At 41.6% G+C, this 21884-nt stretch overlaps 1 protein-coding gene across 5 annotated transcripts in view; it reads right to left on the bottom strand.

Annotated features, from left to right (window-relative positions):
• GRIA3 (glutamate ionotropic receptor AMPA type subunit 3) overlaps window positions 1–21884 on the bottom strand; it is a 145862-nt gene that overhangs the window by 70653 nt on the left and 53325 nt on the right. For all 5 annotated transcript variants that reach the window (XM_071757473.1, XM_071757474.1, XM_071757472.1 and 2 more), the window contains exon 4: window positions 13579–13766. In XM_071757473.1, coding sequence (XP_071613574.1) covers window positions 13579–13766 — 188 coding nt within the window. The remainder of the gene's footprint in view (window positions 1–13578; window positions 13767–21884) is intronic.

Genomic DNA, 21884 nt, shown 5'->3' with positions numbered 1-21884 from the left:
CAAGCATGGTAACAACAGTCTGGCAAATCCAAATTGATGTGGAGCACACTGTCTTCTCCCCTGGGTATCAGGCTGGATGTTTTTCTTGTTTCTACCCCTCCCTGTTCTGAGGATGGAGTTACTTAAAGCTTCTCTCAGGTCTGAGCAGCTCCGATATTGGACTGAACGACTGTGCAGTTGTAACCCATTGATGCAGTACCCTCCTGAACTACTGGCACTCACCAGCTTGGCCTTCAGGACACCCTTCAGAAAGAAGAGGAACTGAGTGTCAGGGTGACAGCCCAATTAGTTCAATAAAAGCTGAAGTCAAGGCCCAAAATGTCCTTGCCAATCCATCACCGAGGATGCTCACCTTACCTGGGGCGCTATCTGCAAAATGCTGCATTTTAGCTCTGGTTCTACCAAACAAAGAAACTCTTTAGCTGAAAAACAGGAGTCCTCTCCCTTCCTCCCACTCCTGCAGAGCCTGGTGGCAGTGGCAGAGCTGCTGATGGGGCTGGTGGCCACTGCACCTCAGCTCTTTGGGGTCAGTGCACTGATGAGAGCCACGTCCTGACCTTCTGCAGTGCTGGCATCTGGGCAAAGGTGCAATTGCATTGGACAGCCATACATAATCATTCCTCACTATGTTTACTTTGCACAGGTCACCCCTTGTCATGTAAATTTTCCAGGCAGGTGTAGGATAAAATAAAAAAATAAAATCAAAGCTCTTCTGAAATGCGAGGACAATTTTTCCTCATCTAACCAGGTGCTACAGTAAAAATAAGCTCACCATAACCTCAGGAGATCCATTATACTCTAAGCCTGCAGTGCCTACTCCTTTGTTTTCCAATACACACATGCACCTGCAGAAAGAATGAGTTCCCTCTGAGGATTAGAAACACCAGACAAGGCTTGATTTTCCCTGAGTAAATCTATTTTTTAAAAAATAGCTTTTTTGGTCTCATGCTTTTGTCTCTTTCTATCACACCAACACCACCAGCACCAGCCTATGAGATTCCCAAGGTACCACAATTCTGTGGAAGATCCATCACAGCTTGTGGTGCCTATCACAGCCAAACCAGTGATACTTGTCCTGCCTTGAATTCTCTGGAAATCAAGCTATTTCTGTGTTTGGCAGAAGTGGCTCCCTTCATACAAAGGGTAAAAACCTCAGGATTGTAACTGGATTTACAAACCCAGAGAAGACAATTTATTCCTTCACTTCATATTAATGATATGGGAATCTGGCCACCAGGGTTTGTGACTCTGTAAAATATCCAGTAAACAATGATTTCATTCATATGAAGAATGAGTGCTGCATTAAATTTATGTTAAATATTAAAAAAGGAACGTACTGAATATTAAGATGAAGATTCCACACACATATTACTTGTTGCAGATAAAAATAACTGCATATAGAGTTGAGAGCAATTCATCCTCCATTTCAGAGGCTTTGTGTCCTTTATGGAATGTCACAACCCCACACACAGTTCCAATTGCTGGAGTTTTGTATTTCTGTCCAGCATATGGACCTAAGAATTCCACTTCCATGCAACTACCCCCTTGTGACTACGCCTCCTAACTGGAAATCCTACTTTCCTCTGCAGCACAGTTTCAAGATCATTTATTTGTTTTAGCTTACACAAGATTCTTCAAACAGCTTTTGGCTTTTCTGCAATGTATCTCTCCTGGGAGATAATTTCCTAGAGAACAGGAACCTCCTACAAGGGGACAAAACTCCATGTGGTGGATGCAGGGATCTGAGATGCCTCTGAAGCATTTTAATCAATTTTTTCCCTCTCTGTCCCCCTTTTTATGCCCTTTTTATGCCATTTTATATTTTAAGTGAAATTTTACTTTTAAGCCATCTCCAGATAGATGCTGCTTGTGCATGTTTGTCCTTGGGGGGTGGGAGGGAGGGGGAGATGAAATTAAATGCAATATCTGAAAGTTGTGCCATTCTCCCTCAATATGGCTAAACTTTCTTTTCCCATAACCAATCTGACATTTGCTGACTGAAGATTGTGTATGGAACATGCACTCCATTTGTGCACAGAAGGTTACATTAGAAATTACTTGGGGGAAAAAAAAATTACAAACTGCACCATGGGTTCTGAGGGGATGACACTTCCTCCTAATTTCTTTCAGTGTGATGACAAAGTTTTCTGTGAATTCTCTGAAACAATTTGCCTAAATTAATTTTCCTCAGTGTGATTTAGAAATATTGCCAGATTAACTAATCTGATTGTTTAAGGACATATTCTGATGCAAAACATCAGACCCTGGAGGACAAGGAGGTGAAGTCTGTTACAGTCCCTGGTAGCTGACATTCAGAATCCCAATTTACTCTTTAAACTGAACAAAAATCATTAAATAAACTTTTCTGTGCATCAAAATCTCTTCTCCATTTAGACAGATGAGAAGAATTGTATCTCTCAGGACTGCACCTCTCTTCAAAAGTCATATCCTTCAATACCATGACCTCCATGTCAAAATCAAACAGAACTTCCCTACCCTTCATTGCTCAAAGCTATTCCACTGAAAACAAGATCAGATAGAGGGGGTTCAATCATAACAAATATTTTTTCTAGTGTAACAAAGGGATACTCAAAATTGCCAAGACCTTAGCCCATTATTTTTCTAAGATATTCTCAAGAGGAGCTACTTGTTTCCAGAGAGCTTCCTTGAAAATATTTATGTGTTCTAGAAATTTTTAATTAGTGAATTCTTTAGCTCCTTGAGTGAGACTAATAAAGTAAAAATCCAGTTGTGTTCTGTTTTTACAGCTGTATTTATGTGAAGTAAATGACTTAATTAAATATATTACTCTGCAGTAATTTTTTATTATATTATATTTATTATATTACCACTATACAGGTCATTTTAGGAAGGAGGCTGTAGTTTGATTTTCCACATAGTTCTAGTGTGTTCTTTGAGAAAGATCCTCCCCTGAAAAATGCTCATAAAGGACTGATTTCTCACCCAAGGTAATGTCACAAAGGTTTCAGTACTTTCTCAAGCCTCTGTTAAATCTGAAGTTCAAAACTTGCCTGAAGGGTCACATAAAGACTTCATATCTCCAAAAAAACAACTGAAAACCAAATCTGAAAAATTCCAAATCACAATAAGCTTTCTGTGTTGAGAGTCAGAATTACTTTAATTTCACACTGACAAATCCCACTGTGGTGCTCTCCTTATTGGTTTCATCCTCTAGAACCACCAGTTCAATATTCTGTCCTCCTCCCTCTTTACCACCTCAGGTCAGACACTACCAAAAGGTGACATCAAGAGATCTGGGTTATTCTCTCTGATCTGACACTTTTTTTTTTTTTTTTTTTTGGTGTGATGTTCAACAACTACTTGACCTGAAGCTTTTTGATGCACCTTTGTCATCAAAGCTTGAATGACTTTTTTGAAGTGCATTTGGGTCTCTGCAACTCCAGTTACTCTACGTGACTCTTCCAAAGGGACACGGGGAGCTGAAATTCCTATTAGCTGACAGGAAAGGGACACAAAGAAAGATCCTCACTGTGTTCTGTCTTCCTACTCCATCTCATAGATGACTATGTCAGATCTTGCATTTCACCCCAACAAGTGCCATGGGGTTGTTCATCACTCCAAGGCCCTGTGGAAATACATCTTATGCTTCCAACCTGCTATTCTGTGACTCACCTCTGAGGTGACAGGAGGTTTTGCTAACCTGAGAACAAAGAGCTCCCACTGGTATCTTTCTTCCAATGTTCTAGAGAGCCCAACAGAACAGGAATTTGTTACCTGCTCAGCTGGGTAAGTTTGGCAGCAAATGCCACATGCTCTTCCCTGACACAACCACCTTTTCAGAAGACACCAGTGTTTATTAGTCAATTCTTAACTCAGAAAAGTTAAGCAAAGAAGTTCACCTGGCTGCCTTTGATTGCCTTTCCCTACCTTTAGTGCCTTCCCTTTAACCGTCATGCTTTAATTTCCTTCAGTCTGCACTGCAGCCAGCTCCTACCCCACAGAACATGGCCCCATCTCAACATCCTCATCCCCAACTTCACACCTGCTCTCTTAGGCTTCCTCCTTGCTTGTCAGCAGTTGGGGATGCTCTCAATGTATCAGGGATACCAAAATACATCAGGTATATCAAAAGCAGCACAATCAAAACTGACCTCCAGATTAGCATCCTTCAGAGTTTCCCAGCACCTAACGCCACTTCCATGAAGACTGTTAATAAGTCACCTTACATTTAGTTTTTTCCAAACCTTCTGGAGGAATCACAGATGCTTCAGCACTGCCATACATTTTGAAGACATATCCAAGTCATTACCAAGCAGTTCTTTAGTGATCTTTGCATCATGTGCCTGATCCCTGTGACACAGGAGATGATATCTAACTGTCCTCTTTTGGCTTGCAATACTGTGAAACTGCATGTTAAACACTCTTGTAAGAATGTTCTCACTTTTGCAATCACAGATAAACATCAAAAATGCTCATTTCTTCTTCTCAGATTCCAGAGGAAAAATGAAACTCAGTCTTAGCTGCTCAAAATATAAAAGGATGCACATCCATTAGGGGAAGAGGGGAAGAAATTAGGCAAACCGAGGCACAGATTTTTCATTTTAAAAATACAAAAATTTCCCATTTTCTCCACACGTCCCATCAGCAGGTCAGAGTAAAATCCTACTATTACTTTCTGGAATTGAACAGGAGTCCTTGGAAACAGAATTCTGCTTATATAAACCACTACTGCACGTCAGGATCACTTCAAACTGTTATTTGGATATAACCCAGAAGTGTCTCAGTTATTCAGTCCCAAGGCTCACATGAGAATCTTTTGGAAGGGGTTTTGTATTGCAGAGCACTGCCTTCAAGCAGACTGAAAAATACTGAATAGTATTCATTCTTTTTTTTTTCCTTTGAGCTTTTTTTTTATTTTTTTCCCCTGTTTTAATGCCCTATAAAATTAGAAAAAAAAAATCAGTGGAATCTCCTCCAGGAAAAACAAGGGTACCTTTTCTTCTACTTTTTATTATAAATGGAATTTTACTGTGACCAGAATTGCATTAAATTTGCTCTTTTCAATGCTTTGAAGGAGTCTGAAAGGTTTATTCAGCTTCAGGATGAACAGTGCTCTGCAATATTCACCCTATAACTTGGTGCATAAACCATGAACCAAAAGAGATTCTGAAGAGTTAATTTATTTTTCCTAGACTTGGTCTAGGCACCAGGGGAGGCTGTTTTATTCATTTGAGGTAATAAAGTTATAGCAATATTTTTCCTTTCTGATTCTTTACATGCCTTCTCCCAGGACAGAAGATCATCAGGGTACTTTTTAAGGGTCTATGTGTATTGTTGATAATTTTATTCATTACATGTTTTGGAAGAACAAGCTTCCAGTGCCACACCTGCCACTATACCTACACATGCCCACCTATGGTGTGACACAAATAAATCTAATTTAGCAACACAGGCATTTTTTTAAGGATTGGACCATTAACTTCCTCTCAAATTGTTATGCTGTTTTTTCAGCTTACTGGTTGAATACTGTGGGATGAGTTTATTTTTGAAGTTTCAGTGATGACTTACAGGGCCTGAATCTTTACAAATTTAGCCCAAGCTACTCCTGGGACCTTAAATCTCCTCTGCAGAGGCCACACCAGCACTGGTAGGAAGGTGAGACAAGAGACAGGAATCACCTATAAGAGTATTATTACAGTGATTTGCACCAGGATGACACTTTACCATATTGTACCCATTCCAAACCCATCCCCAGCCCAGAGCAAATGCACCATAGCTCTGGATCCCACCTAGGAACCCCACATTTAGGGACTTCCCCCTGTAAGGCTGGAGCTATCAGCTGCTAGTGTGACATACACAGCATCCCCAACATCTGGGCTGAAAAAGCACAGTGGGGTGGGGTCCCCACTCCAAAAATCTTGCTAAGTGACCTATAGGGTCCCAGTGCTCTCCAAAGTGTCCCTGGGACCACCTTGATACATCAGGGGCCCTGGAAAACATCCCTTGTTTCCTTCCCCAGATTTGTATCACACCAAAGCCATTAATCCTGTTTCAGCTGTGAAAAAAATAGACATATGCTCTGGTGTGGTTTTTCTTTTCCTGACTTAGGACTTCTTCTTCCCTTGTTAATGAACTTCTGGGCCACCAGGACTGTCACCCTGCCTCTGGTGATGTCCAACGCCTGTTTGCACAGTGGGATTGTGCTATTACTATTCATTTTGATGGTGTGTTTCCTTCCTCTCCCTGCAGTTGGTTCATCTGAATTGTTGCCAAGATGGTTACCTTGGAAACTAATTAAGGAAAGCCTTTGGTTAGAAGCAGAGTTTCAAGCAATAAACTATTTGAGAGACAGATGCAAAAATTAAGGTAATGTCTGCAAAGATGAAAGGGTTTATCCTTTATGTGAAGAACAAAGAACCACATTAACTGCTAGGACTGTAACAAAGCAACCTCTATACAACACTGATTTTTAAAACCTGGAGGAGATGTGGGAGGGAGAGATTGAAAAACCAGCCAGGGGCTTAGAAGAGGTGAAAAAGATTCCCAGAGTTATTAAGGATGGGGATACAAATACAGTGGGACAAAAAAACCTCAGGAACTCACATATTGAGCAAATCCCAGGCAGCTCTCCCTTTCCCTCGAGTACTCTGCATCTTTAAAAGACTTCTTGGGACTGCTGTTTTTTGAAGAACACCAGCAAAGCTAATGAAAGACCAGATCCTCTCCCCACAGTCCAGGTCTGGCCTGGGAAACACCAACGTGTACATTGCACTTGATGTTCCTCAAGGGCAGGAGGCAGAGGATCGATACCTCAGGTGGCTTCAGGCTCAACTTCTCCACTGGAGCTGTCGAGGATGTGGACACAGACCCTCAGAGGGCTCTCTAAGGGCAAACACACAAACCCTGTGCACTAAAAAGCTGCAAAGAAAGGTGAACTCACTCTGGGGCAAATTCTGCTTTCATAGATACCTCTTAAGTGAACTTCAAAGCATACACAGTAGCTCTGTGACCACAAAATGGCATCGATTTAAAATCTGTCTCCAGGATAACGTTCAGGAAAATGACTGACTACACTTGCAGCAGTGTAACTGAGTATTTTGCTGCTCTGTGCCTTTAATAGCAATGCAAAGGCTGCTGTCTAAATACACCAATAACTGCATAAAAGCCCAGTGCAAACGTTGTGGTAAAAATATGCAACATATCAAAAGCAGACGCATGTGTGTGCATTTAGATCCTGTTAATTATCATAAAACATAAAATGAGTAATTGCTATCACAGAAAAATAAACCCTCTAATGGTGACTTCAGGTCCACATGCCTCTGGCAGAAGACACCAGAGATGCTTAGCAGCAACTGCACGCCTTCTACATACAGCAGCTTGCACATTTTATATTAATTATTATTATTACTGATCAGATACATTCAAAGCTGTGCTTTAATGCCTGTTGAGTACTTCTAAGCTCCGTGTGCCATTCCCCCAGTCATTCTGCTGGATGACTAACACTCTGTTAAATTCCTGTCAGTTGGAACCTGCCTTGCTTTATGATGCTTGGATGATGGCTTAGAAGAGACGTGACTATTTACAAGCTATAAAATCTCCTAAGGTAGGTGTGAAACGTGCTCTGTGGGGGGCAGATTGACCCAAGATGTTGGTTACTCCTTTCTGCTTCAGCAGTCCATCTCCTGGGCCTGGATTAGTTTTAGAGCTGGCAGGAGCAAGCCTTGTAAGGCAGATAGAGCTGTCACTTTTGGGAGATGCCCATTTTTTTCTACGCCTTCTGCTAGCTGTGGTCCTGATGACCTGAAGGAACTTTCCTTTCCTCCCCATAAGGATCTGTGAGCTGCTGAAACTCCCTGGATGGGAAGGGAAAGAAGTCACCTTTCACTCTGCTTCAGATCCAGGTTTCAGCAACACTGATGGGCACCTAATGAAGAAATGTCCTAAATTTTAACTTGCTAGTTCATTGCAAATACAAATATGAGCCATACCAATTTCTGTGTGATGTTACACAGTGCTGTACAGCTCAGACACTCTTGGAGCCACCCTTGGGGCCTCCTCTGCTTCCCCAGAGGTTGTGATGGGCTATGCCACTGCTGTGGCCCCCAGCCCTGGGTAGGAGAAGGCCTGGAGGCTCTGGTCCCTGAAGCACTAAACCTCCAGAGGACACACTGCAGCATCACTGGGGTTCATCAGCAAAGCAGAAGCTGAAGCTACCCAGCTCTGTTCCTCCTGCAAGCATCCCACTGGCTTTATAGGCAGTTATTATGCTGTTAATTGCTACAGGGAATACAGGCAAAGGCACCCCAGCCTGTTCATAATGTAACACATAAAGCAGGAAGCTTACGTGAAAGCAGCATCGATTTTTTTCACTTTCATTGTTCTTACTGGTTTTTTGTTTGTTTTCTAACGAATGTTGAATACTGCAGCTTTGTATTTAATCTCACCCCAAATGTGAAAGCATTTTGGGATGCAGTGGTTGCACTGAGAACCTGATGACCATCTTCTTACTCTCTAAAGATTTCAGACTCAAAGGTCAAGTCCCAGTCAGTGCTTCACTGGGCAGAGTTCTGCCAATGAGGGTACCCATCTTTATCCTACAGATGCTTTACTTCAAGTCTTCTTTGACAGTTTGACTGTCATTGTAAAATTTTGGGGACTGCATTCTCTACTATTGCTTCTGCTTTACCAGATGCCTCCACTCAACACAAAGATTGCCTGGGAGCTCAGCCCTTATGACTAATGTTTGGAGATAGTGTCCTTTTGATAAAAACATGCAGTCTCTGGAATAAACAGGTCTTTTATAAAGTTTCACCATTTTGATTCTGAATAGAGTTTCTTCCTCCTTTTTTTTCCCCTTAGGAGATTTTCTTCTAAATGGACACAAAGCCACTCTACTCTGAAATACAGCTTGTTATCTTGGGAATAAGAGAAGCGTATTTCTTAACTCAAAAACTTGTCTCTAAGTACACGGCTGAACAGGCTAAAGCTTACTGTTAGTTCTCAGAAGAAAATGTTCTTCTGTTTATGAGAACAAAATACTGGATCTATCTCTGAAAGAATACTGGAATATTTTAGCATTGAGGGATAAGAAGTGTGGGGAGCTTATGAATTTTGCATGACACAAGTGTTGCTATCTGTATGCTTGAGAGGCCACTGGATGATTAAGTTGGATATAGTTTGGTTGTGGGAAGGAGGGATATGGATCCATGTGCTCAGTGGTTATGGAACTGTAGGGCAAGTGAACAGATGGCAACTTATGGAATAACTAATTATCTGCTCCCCCTTCCTCTGCAGCTGAAGAGACAGGGCCAGAGGTGGTTTGGGCAGAGTATCCACCTCTAGGACACAGTATGGGGCTCACCACAAGATTCTTTGGAAGGGGAGTGACACCAGATGTGCTGCAGAGTGAAACCTGGCACAAAACAGGCAGAGCAGGAGCTGAGCCATCCTCTTTCCCCTACATCAACGTTTACATACCAGGGGGAGACAGCTGAGAGAGATCCTTTCCTGGGTACCAGCCAGCCCTGAGAAAAGAAATACTTCATATGGCAGGTTTTGGATCTTGAAAATCCAGAGACATACAGATGTGCCAGATGTTAAAGGCATTTGGCACACACAAGGTCACTCCCCCACGTGGTTGTACACTGCTGGAGGAAGGTACAGAACATTCCAGCAGGACCAGAAATCTCTGAAGAACATTCTCAGATGTGTAATTGCCTTTAGATAAACCAACACTTTTGGAAGAGAGGTACATTTCTGGTTTGAACTTGTTGAAAAAAGCACCAAAGGAAGGGAAGTGTACACACTGACCAGCCTGACACAGGAGAGGTCACTCTTATTTAACCCAAGCATTCACATGATATGTGGTTTCTGAGGCAGAGAACTGACAAGCTTTCTGAATGGCCTGGCCAGGAGCCCAAAAGTCTGATAGCAAACTCAGAACGTGTGCAGACTGCTTAGTGGTTTATAGTCTGTGTTCTGCCATGACTTTTGTTCTTGATTAAGTCCTATTTAAACTGCTGAAATCTGGACTCAACAGCAAATTCTGCTGTTACCCCTGAGAAAATGAAACAGCAGGTGCCACACATCCCTCCAGGGAGCTCAGGAAAAGCCCTCTCAGGAAAAAGGCATTCCAGGAGGAGAAAGGAGGGGTGACCTTTGAAGATGTGTTCCCAAGGAGGTCAAAAGGGAGAGGGATGGAAAGACAGCTGGGCTGGGGCAGCCCACAGCAGCCCAGGGTTTCTCCATCAGTCCTGTTCCCCAAGAGGTAGAAAGTCTGGAAAAAAAGCTCTTCAAAGCCAACATGTTCAGATGCTCCTCAGCTGAGAGGGCTTTCCAGCCTCCACACAAAGCACCAAACTGACTTTCTAAATGGCAATAAAATGCTAGATTTGAAATATGCAAATCCAGAGCTTCTTTCTCCCCTCAGTGCTGTGATATCAGCAAACACAGCTGGATGGAAAGACAACTCACCACTCCCTGGAGCAAACTGGGTGGTTGGAAATAAGTCCCACACACATTTGTGAGATTTTTAAACTACTTTATGAGAAGATAAGGTAAGAAGAGGAGATGGAAGGAAAACTTAAACCCATTAATTGTTCAGCCTGGGATCTACCACTACTGACTTTCCCAGCAGAAGCTTAAGTCTACGGTATCTGATTAAAAAACAAAATGTTGCCAGAAGATATTTTTAGTATCAGATGCACCAGCCTGGGATCTGTTTGGGCAATTCTTTGTCAAGTGAATGGTCTAGTAAAATAAATAGGACAATATTCATTAAAAAGTGCTGCATAACCAGCTTCTTAGGCTGTTAAAAATGAGTGATTAGTACTAGAGTATTTCTATAGTATTTCTAAGGTATATTTAGTTTACTATTTAGACTGGTTTCCTCACAGAAAATTCTAAATATATTTTTCATGCCACAAATTCAAACAATTTTGCTCATGAGTATCAATAAAATTAAGTAGAAACAGTCACATTATATCAATGGGGAGACATATATGACAAGGCATCTACGTATTAAAATGTCTCCGGGATCTGGCTGCAAAATAATGGACTGATAGCTTTGAATTGATTGGCTAAAACTGGCTAAAAAGACCTAAAATCCAAACACAAGAAAAATTGAAGATCTTTTAGAAATATTTGAGATCATTTAGGATAAAGTTATCATGGAAATGTCACAATTTTGGGTAAATAGAGTTAAAAAGATGGGCAGTGGGCGTAGTATAGAAAAAGAATTTTTTAAGAGTCCCAAGATGGGCTATGTGCCATACAAAAGTGACAATAGAAAGGCTCTAATTAGGCAAGAATGCAATTACTGTGCAGTGCACTGCAGAGCTTGGGGAAATTTGGAGGCCCCAGTTGCAAATCTGGAGTTACACAGATGTGAACCACGTTGATAGGCAGCTGGATCAAATGGTCCCTAAAATCACAACTTCACCCAGTTTGAGGTCATAATCATAGAATCATAGAACTGGCTGGGTTGGAAAGGACCTCTGAGAGCATCAAGTCCAACCCTTGATCCACTCCCACTGCAGTTCCCAGCCCATGGCACTGAGTGCCACATCCAGGCTCTTTTGAAATATCTCCAGGGATGGAGAATCCACCCCTTCCCTGGGCAGCCCATTCCAATGCCTGATCACCCTCTCTGTAAAGAAATTCTTTCTAATGTCCAACCTAAACCTCCCCTGGCACAACTTGAGACCTCTTGTGCCCTCTTGTCTTGCTGATAGTTGCCTGGGAAAAGAGACCAACCCCCCCCTGGCTCCAACCTCCTTTCAGGGAGTTGTAGAGAGTGATGAGGTCTCCCCTGAGCCTCCTCTTCTCCAGGCTGAACACCCCCAGCTCCCTCAGCCTCTCCTCATAGGATCTGTGCTGGATCCCTTCACCAGCCCAGTTGCCTCCTTTGGACCTGCTCCAGCACCTCAATCTCCTTCCTGAACTGAGGGGCCCAGAACTGGACCCAGGACTCAAGCTGTGGCCTCCCCAGGGCTGAGCACAGGGGCAGAATCCCTTCCCTGGACCTGCTGGCCACGCTGTTCCTGAGCCAGGCTTGCAGATGAAAAGTGTTCACCAGTTTTTTAGTATATGGTTTGCTTGGTCTACAGCTTTCATTTCAGGCACCGGGATGGTTTCATTGTTTGTTTTTTTTTTTCCCTCTTGCACAATTTAAGAAAAAGAGAGAAAAAATGTAAATGGAGTTAGATTAAACAAAAGGCCTCTTCCCCAGCTACGAGTGTGCCCAAAGAGCTCTTTAAGTTTGTCTCAGGAGTGCTCTCCTGCATCGTTTTCAGAGAGGGAGCTCTGAATGGCATTTTCCATCTTTTGCAAGGCCAAGAGCAAATGAAAGGAAAAAAAAAATAAAGCAGCTCCTTCCACTTTGCTGTATGAATTTCCTAAAGACAGCGCTCACCATAATGACTAAAAATACCATGCAAAATGCAGTGCTATATATTAGTATCATAGTAGCTGTCAGAATTACAGACCAGCACTGGCTTGAGCTGTGCTCTCCTGAGCAACTTCTTCCTTCCTCTTGCTCTCTGTAACCAGCAGCCAAGGGACCAGGCTGCGACTACAATGATTCAGTCCCTGCTGACTGTGATACACCTCAAAGCTTGACAGGAACAGCTTGAATTTCTTGAGCAGGAACTCAGTGAATGCAACTTTTGCATCTCCCAGGGCTTATGGCAGTGGGGTCAGCTTCCTACAAGACAACGTTTCTAAAAGATATGCTAATGCTTCATGAAATGGAGATGTTACTTTTGATCTATTCTATACTATAAACCCACAGGTTACATTTATGAAGTTGCAATTATCAGAGGGTTTTTTTTCTGTCTTAGCAGAAGCTTATGAATAAACAAGCAGCATGAGTTTAGTTCCACACCAACTCCAGCTTTACTGTGAGCCCAGGGACCTATCCTGCTTCTGCTCCCTGCACTCTGTATCTGTTACTACATCTCTTCAAGCACAGCACCCTGAGCTGGCTGGAGCAGTGGCTTTTCCTCTGAGACAACAAAGCAAACACTGGGAAGGCCACGCAATAGAAAAAAAAGTCACCCCAAAATGCATCTTCCCCAGTAAAGTTGTTCAGACTCAACACCCACAATTTAAACCTGTCAGCAGTCCCAGCTTTGCAGAGTGAAAGGCTCTGTGTACCAGAAAGTGCTAATGAACCTTTTGGGCCACCTGCTGAATTTTTCATTAGCAATATTTCCATTAGGGATTCCTTTAACATGATTCAAAACTTCTTCCCTGGCTTTTTATTTCTTGTTTCATGTCCTTTTAACAAACAGCACCTGTCATGCAATCCTTACAAGCAGCCCTGATGCCAGTAATGCTACTCTGGCAGCTGAGGTTTTGGGTTCTTAACCTACTTAAAAAATAATTCATTATTAACATTTGAAAAAAAAATAAATATCAGAGAGACATATTCCAGAAGGTAACATGTAAGTGTTGCCACCAACTATGAGCATTAGTGAGACATTTTAAATTTACTAGGTAGCCAGCCATTGTATCTCAATGGATATGCAATTAATTTCTAGAAACAGACAGTTCTGGAAACATTAGCAATATCTGCCACTTCTGAAAAGCATATACCTGTTCCAAAATGGTGTTGATTCTGTCTACTTCACAGTCAATTAAGTATCTTTTTTCTTGCCTTCTGTCCATCTCCTCTATAATTCTTCTGAACTCCTGAACATCCTTTATGCTTCCTACAGACCTGGCTGTCACTTGCCAGTTGTTCTGTACTGCTGCTTCCATAATCGCCTGGAGAATGGAAAATCCTGTAGGAGGAAGAGACAATGAATTGAAAGAATTGAAAACCAAACCAAAAATAATGACTATTTGGAGGGTCTGACAAAGGGTTCGGGGTAAGTAATCGCCTGCAAGTGCTTCATTACTTGAGAAAGCCACAGTGAAGGGACCAGTTTCTTCTTTCAGCTGTGCCACTGCCAAAGTCCCTGACTTCAGCAGAATTGTTTGGCAGTGTATTAGTGTGAGGCATTTCAGAATCTGTCCAATATATCATATTATGATCCTCTCAGGGATGTTTATGGTTGTGCTGGGGTCTGTGCCAGCCAAGAATAGGAGCCTGCAGCCATTACTTGGGCAAAAGTCCATCAGCTTGAAGAGCTGGACAGAAGGGGTAATTTGCCTGTGCAGACTGCAGCACTGGGTCATTAACTGGCAGAGATCCAAGCACTGCACAAGAATGCCAATTAAGTCATTGTACTGGTTAGGGGAGCCACAGGAGGATATTTTACAGATCACTATGATTTCAAAAAAATGTTTTAAAAATGGAATCTAGCAGCATTAACCACACTTTCAATGCTTTAATCAAGGCAACACCAACTCATCCAGCATCCTCAGCAGAGGAGGGAGGCAGAACAGAAGGACCAAAGAAATCAGACAAACAAACAGCATTTAATTTCTTGTCAATGGTTGCACCTGGGAGGCAGAGAGAACTCAAATCATGTCCCCAAGAAAAAGGTGATGGAACTGGGAAGGGTAAACTCCATCAATTCATGCAATGTAAGAGTAATCAGAAATTGATTTGCAACCCTTCAGTACAATACATAGCTGGGGATCTGGTTAATTACTTGTTTTGATTCAGGAAATTAAAAATTTTGTATAGTTCTGTTTCAAATAAGGGAAGATGCCAATTAAAGAGAGAGCTCATCTACTTCAAGCCCACACAGTGGTTTCCAGTGGAGTTTCTCTGTACAGAAGCACCCATGTGAGCTGTGTTTCTGTCTTGGTAATTTATTTGCAGAATTTTCAGTCCAATGATCTGATCATACAGTGGATTTCTTATCCACAGAGCAATTTCAGAAGCTGGGAATCTCTTCATAAAAATACGGGATCAACAATCAATTAATTGTGCTCTGTGATAACCAATCCCCTATGCTGCTGAAACTGAAAGGGGTTTGAGCTAGAGAGGAACAATGTGTTCACTGCTTCAAATTACACCAATAGCTCTTCTGAGCTCAGATATCATCACTGGGGTGCACTGATAGCACAGAATGTGTGCTGCAGGCTCAGCTGCTGTAAATCTGGAGAGGCTGCCTGAAGCCAGAGGAGCTGCATCATTGCTTCATTACAGACACAAGCAAGAAAAGAGTGTGATTTTCTAGATTGCAGTTAGATGATTATAATTTACCATGTGGCTTCTTTAAGTCTCACTCAAATGCCCTCCCTTTCCCTGTGCAGCCTCCTGGATTCTTAATGCTTTTTTTCTTGTATGAATGCATTTTACTATTTTACTATCCCATGAAAGGTGGTGACAATTAATATGTACACTGGTTGGGAATTCTTTCTGGCATCTTCTTTCCCCTAAGAGCATTGAAAGGGAGGCATTTACATATGTATAGTACAGTGATCTCAGTCTTCCTGAACATCATATTTTACAAAAATGTCTGCACTGTCTGTGACAGCACTGTGATTCCATTACATGTAGGAGGAAGATCTAAGCCTAAGATACTTGGTTGGCTGCAAACAAGGAGTTTTGATGTAGGACTATAAATACCACTAATGGGGATTTAAAAAATGCTTTGTGAACCAAGACGTGCTTTAAAAAAAATTTGATCCTACTAACTAATGAATATTTACAACTTTGATCATCATTCATATAATGTCCAAATATGAGCCTGGAGCTTGCTGTAAACAACAGGAAACAGTCTGTAAGTCTATTTTTTTCACTCCAGATCAAACAAAATGGTTCAACATGTAACAAAACCTATGACACTCTGAAAAATTACATAGCTCTATTTTTTGTTAATAACAAAGAATATTTTTGAATTGTCTTAAGGAAATAGTAAAAGTGAACAAGTTGCAGAGCAGATGCCACTGGTTGATGGCCATGCACCCAGTTCCAGTTGACACTGTTTGAGTCAGAGCTCTCTCTGTCAAACCTTGGATATCTCAAGCAAGCTGGGCACTTTTTCTGATTTTTTGCAATTGCACATTTGTGTGAGTGAGGGTCTGTCTGGTTTTGTGTTTGCATTACTCAGTGGTTACCTTTCCAACAAAGAGCAGAGCAAGGAGTGTCAGCAGCATTTTCCCTATGCCTGAAAATACAATTTCAGTAATCTTAGTGTGAAGAAGTTCATTTCTGTCTCCTCCTTTCTGTCTTCACCAGCCCCTTCCCAAGCACCATCCCTGTCCCAGCCTCTCACCTCTCCCTAGGGCTGCTGCCTCCAGAGCCTTTCCCTACACCCCATTTTATCACCCATGAGGTGTGATAAAATTTCTGTAAACACTTCCCAGGCTCCAGCTGTGCTTGACCATGGAGAGAGCTGTTCCATGAGCAACACGATTTTTTTCAATAAAAAAAGCTGCAAAAGAACTTTTCTTTCTCCTTAGCATAACAACGGGAGCTGGGACAGTTTGGGGTAATGAAGGGGGAAAAGATTTTCCCTGTTTTATGCAGGTCAGGGCCCAGCCCTGCACACTGAGCTTTTCCATTCCCTGTCCTCTGGCAAACATTCCCTGGGAATACTACACAGGAGATGCTCACCCCTGAGCACCCTGGAATTCCTGAGCTCTCCTGAGTGCCTCTGGTCTCATTCACTCCAAAGGAAACCAGCCAGCCCTGGCAACTCTCTCTGCTTTGTCATTTCTCTATGGTCTGCATCACATCTATCCTGAAGGACTGATATTTCACCACAGGTCTGTGAGGGCTTTCATTAGTAATCCTGCTGGTTTCTACTGCTCCAAACAATAAAGCCAAAAAATATCAGGTAAGACAAGAAAAACTGACATCAACCTAGAATGAGAATGAGAGAATCTCAAAACAGGTTCATAACACCACTACTAAATTTCACAGGTTGTTCACTCCAGTCATTAAAACAAATAAAGACAACAGAAAAAACTGATTCAGATCCCAATCTGATCTTTCAACCTCTTTTTCATTAATCATACCAGGGATGTGGCACAGCAGCAGGATGGAAGGCATGGAAGCAACTACAGTAATAAAACTACAACCAAGTAAGTGCTCAGCTTCCCACTCAGTGAGCTGCAGCAAGGGCTTTGAGTTTTGCTGACTGAAGGCTGCAAAGAGGGGAAATATTCAGTTTCCCCTAAAGCAATGCTTGCTCTGTACTTTAAGTGACCCAGACAGAATTACATCCCAGGCAGTCCTGCAGCTGGAGCAGGACACAAATTCACCCACTATCTTCACACTTCTGCCAGGGAAGCAAAGCCTGAATCTCAGTTTTTTGGTTCATCCCTTTGATCCAAGTGTCTCTCAGCTGACACTTAACACAGCTGAAGGGGGTATTTCACTCTTTTGCATCTGCTCATGGAACTTCACTCACATCCATGGAAGTAAAGTTCACCTGAACAGTTTGCTCAGCCAGATGAAATTCTCTGCACCATATCATTAACCTTGTTTAAATAACATCTGTACCATCACAGGAACCCTCCCAGCTGGCATCAAAACTTATACAAAAAATGACCCACTTATGTAAATTACTCTTCCTGTTAGAAACGGAAGAGCTCTTCCTTGCAGTCCCTCTTCTTTTTTGCCTTTATGAGCACCAAGGATCCTTGAGGGGTGCATTTCCCTGGCTTGCAGCATGTTTGTTTCAGCTGAATGAACATCAGCTCTGATCTGATCTGAACACTTGGGTTTTGTACTCCATGTCTGGGACATGATGTGACAAATCAAGATTTGTTTGTTTGAGCCTGTGAGTGAACTTCAGGGATTTAAGTGAGGTGTTGTGTGTGACAAGGGCACAATGAAGTCACCAGAAAGGAGAAGCCATCAAGGCAAAGGCTTCCCCAAGACAAATACAAATTTGGTGATGCCAGCTTGCATTTCAAGCCTACCAAGGGTCTCTACGTTGAGATACACTTGGATATTCTGTGTGTCTGGCACTGAGCCTGGCACTAATCTAAAAGCAAACATAGCAACATTTTAGGTGTGAGTAGAAAACAACTCCCCAGCCCAAAATACTCCCCATCATTCAAAATCCAAACATGTCAGTCAGGCATAACCCTGATCTGCTGAACAATTCTGTAGTCAGGGAAGAAGAAAAGGAACAAGCTACTAAATTAGGAATCAGAAAGAGATGCAACAGATGATGCTGGAGCTCTCCTTCAGTCTAATGCTTGTAAGTTCAAATTATTAAATAAAAGTAGGATAACTGCATTCTATCTGAATTTGACATGATCACCTCTACCTGGTAACCAGCCTGAAAGTGTTACACACTCCTGCTTTAATAGAAATAACCTTCTAGATCAAGAAGCAAACACACTCCAACATTTTTTTCCTTCTGCTTTTCCTGTTCATTAAACCTCTAGCTTCCCTTGGATACATACTACATTCTTGAAATATGTCATCCATAAACAGAAAAATCTACACAGACAGATACATCAGCTTGGTTGTGTGAGTGGGAACTTGCCTGGTTCTGAAAGAGAATTTAGAGGAATCATCTGGTCTGCATTTCCTTGGAGTGGGACACAGGTAAACATGCTGAAATTCAGATCTGCTGAATGCAAGAGTTTTGGGTGGTTTTTTCTTGTTATTTTTTTTATTTCCCAAATGGCTCCTTCAGAGTGTGTTTCACCTTGATCTGTTCTTTCCAAAAAATCCTGCATCTAGCTCACCCCCCCCTCCTTTTACTCAAGTTTTAAGTCAGTGCAACTTCATTGTTTTTGAAAAAAAGCTGTGCCAGTGTAAAATGAGAGCAAGGCAGGCAGGGACCAAGGGGTACAAGAAGCAAGGGCAGACATAAAGATGCTGTGAGCAATGCTGTCACCTCCATGAGGGACTTTTGCATATGACTTTCACAATGATACAGGGAAGTCTCCTGGTGTAAGGCAGATACATAGACTTCAATGCAACACTGTGATCCAAAGTTTACTGAAAGAGCTGTGCTCTAATTTTAGCTTTGCTATGCAAATATTTATTTAAATAAGGGATAATAGCTGAGTGATTATTTTTTCTGGGTAATAGAAAACAGATGAGATGGGAACACTTTAGAACCTGAGTGTGGCCTGCTTGAGGAAAATGGAATAGGTACATAATTGTTGTGAGAAGGCAGAGGAAATAGCACAAAAAAAGCAGAAAAAGGCAAAATGTATTCTAAGAAATGATAGAAGGTGAAAAGCATTGTGTTGTTCAGTGGGAATTGGCTGTAGGGTGTCCTCTGGATGCTTTGTGCTAGAAACTCTAGATAGTGATGCTATCAGCAAGCTCACAGAGGTGATGGTGAGGGCAGAATGCTGAGATCTGGGAAACATGGGTCTAGGCATAGTGGATCACCCTTCTTTTAGGAAAAAAAAATAAATGCAAAAGGAATAATGGTAAAACTACATTAGAATTTAACATAATTAACTTGTAAGCTTTAGGAGAGCTGAATAAAAAAATAATTCAAGTTGTAAAGTACAAAGAGCCAAGCTCTACACTGAGGCCAAGGTTTTGACTCCATTGAGCAGAGCTGAAAACCTGAAACTCTGCAGTAGAAGCAGCACTGTCTCACTTACCCTGGGCTGCAATCTAGGGAGTTCAATTCCAGTAATATTCCTGGCCAGCACTAATTTCCCTGAGTGCCCTGAATTTTTCAGCAAGGACACTCCCCTAGTGATATGAGCAAATCCAAAATAAGCCATTTGCTGGGTACAGTACTGCACCCTACTGGAACGGGGAGGAAAATGCCATAAATTCAGGACAACGTCAGCCTTGCCTAGATCCAGCCTTTTGCAGTGGCTTCCTCCCCTTCTGTTGCCCTTTAATCCCTTCCATCCCACGACCACACTACTTTTCATCCTCACTTACTGCATCTGGTATGGCAGAGCTTGAATGGGTCCAGCCCAAGTTCTGCTGCTTCAGACCAGCCTTCAGCTGAAAAGCATTTGAGTGACACAATCAAAATAAAGTTGGGTACAAAAGAAGAAACAAAGATACACAGGTATCACCAACCACTTCTTTCAGACCATTAAAGATGTTTTTTTTCTCTATTCTTGTGCACTGGTTACTGAAGAGATGAGATTTAGCCACCATGGACACAAAACATCTCAGCCATAACCCTCTTGATGCCATCAAGCTGACCACATTCAGGCCTAAATTGGATGTTTGCCCTTAATTTAATTCACTTTTGGATAACAGGCTCTTAAAGTCTCTTTATAGTGAAGAGAAAGAGATGCCATATCATTTGTCTGTAGTTGCAATGTGCATGGAAAGCAGAGGAAGAAAATACAGACAGGGAGTTGTGTATCCTGTAGGCATCATCATGCAGGTATCACTCACAACTTTTACCTGCAATTGAGAAACTAAAAGAAAACAAAAATCCCATGTCTTTACTGGCACTCAACTGATGAGGCTAATTACTGCATGTTAAAAATACATATCTAATTGTGTTTACCTATTTATCTCAGCAAAAGATTCTAATTAAGAATCCCAGAGTTAGCAATTATCAAGCTGGGGAAGAAAGCCTAAATTGTCTGCAGAACAACTGCAGCAGACACTCCATGGGAAGCCACTTCTCAAAAGGAAAGCTTACAAAAAAACCCTAAAATCAGAGCGTGGGCAGGACGTGGTGAATTCAACTCATCTTTTGTTAACAACACTGATTTTGAGGAGATGTCTTTGGCCCATTGTATGACTTGGAGCAAAGCAGAAAATGAAAAGCCAGCTGATAAACAACACACCAGTGAGCTGCTTCCCTGGGATAAGCCAAGCTGGTGAAATACCTTCCTCAAGGCTTGAGCTGTGCCTGGTGCAATGAACACTGCCTTCTATTTCAGAAAAAAAAGCTCTGTACAGAGCACTAACATTGCCCTTGCCACTGGCAGTGACAGAGATACATGAATTTCCTTCTGCTCTTCTATGAGGCTGCAAAGCTCCTGGTGTACCTCTGCCCTAATGACACATTTTAACCACATTTTATTGTTTCTGAAGAACTCCTACCTGTGCCTTTATCTCCCATGGAGTGGTCTACACCTACCACAAAGCAGTGCACTTCCCATGAAATGCTTTGACATCACTCAGTTTTTAGAAAATTCGTACAAAAACCTAAAAAATGCTAAATAATTCTCAAAGCACTGCAGATGAACACATTTATGGTGAAAATTCCCATAGGAAACAGGCAAGTCATAAATTTGACAGAGAATAAAAAAAATGATTTAGTATGATTTCTCATACAAAGAATTAGTAATGGAGACAATTTTCAAATTGAGGTTCTCCTGATTCATATCTAGATTTATATTTATTTCCAAGTGTAGCCTAGCTGAGCCTAGTTCTTTACACTTTTAAAGAACCCTGTACTGCCTACTAACACACCAGCCACTGAAATGCTATAGTAAAAACCATCCATATGTTTTTTTCATATGGATGGATAAATTTTCCTCATATCTTATCTGCTAGACTAAATTGAATAGCTACCTAGCCCCCAGTGAACTGGGATCCTGATGGAAAGCATTATTTATTATTTCAGGTAAAGTTGCCCAATTGTGATTCAGAGTTAAAAAAGGAAAGCATTGTGTGGAATTATTATCTGAGAAAGGAAAGAAAAATGAATTCTTTTTTTAGCTTAAATAAAGAGAATAGCAGTGCATTTATTCTGTCATAGGCAATAAATGTCCTGTGAAAAGGAAACTTATCCACTTATCAACAGCAGAGGATTTTGAAAACAGCTAAAACTTGGCTTCCTATATCACTGCACTCATCTAAAGAGCTGAAACACAATTTCAGTGTATGCTGCAAACTTAAAATTAGTGATAATGCAGGTTAACTTTTGGCCATGATGTGCACAGGGTTTTTAGCATGAGCACACAACAGGATTGCTGACTGCCTTCTCTTAAAAACATGTCTGGAAGTGCTGAGTCTAAAAAATGATAAATATTACTCCTTTGAAGAAACAATCACAGGAGATTATGGTAATCAGACTATGAATTGAAAT

Source organism: Heliangelus exortis, chromosome 14 (genome assembly GCF_036169615.1).
Source record: "Heliangelus exortis chromosome 14, bHelExo1.hap1, whole genome shotgun sequence".
Lineage (NCBI taxonomy): Eukaryota > Metazoa > Chordata > Aves > Apodiformes > Trochilidae > Heliangelus > Heliangelus exortis.
The sequence above is the reverse complement of the archived record's forward strand: the minus strand, read 5'-3'. Positions and strand labels throughout refer to the sequence as shown.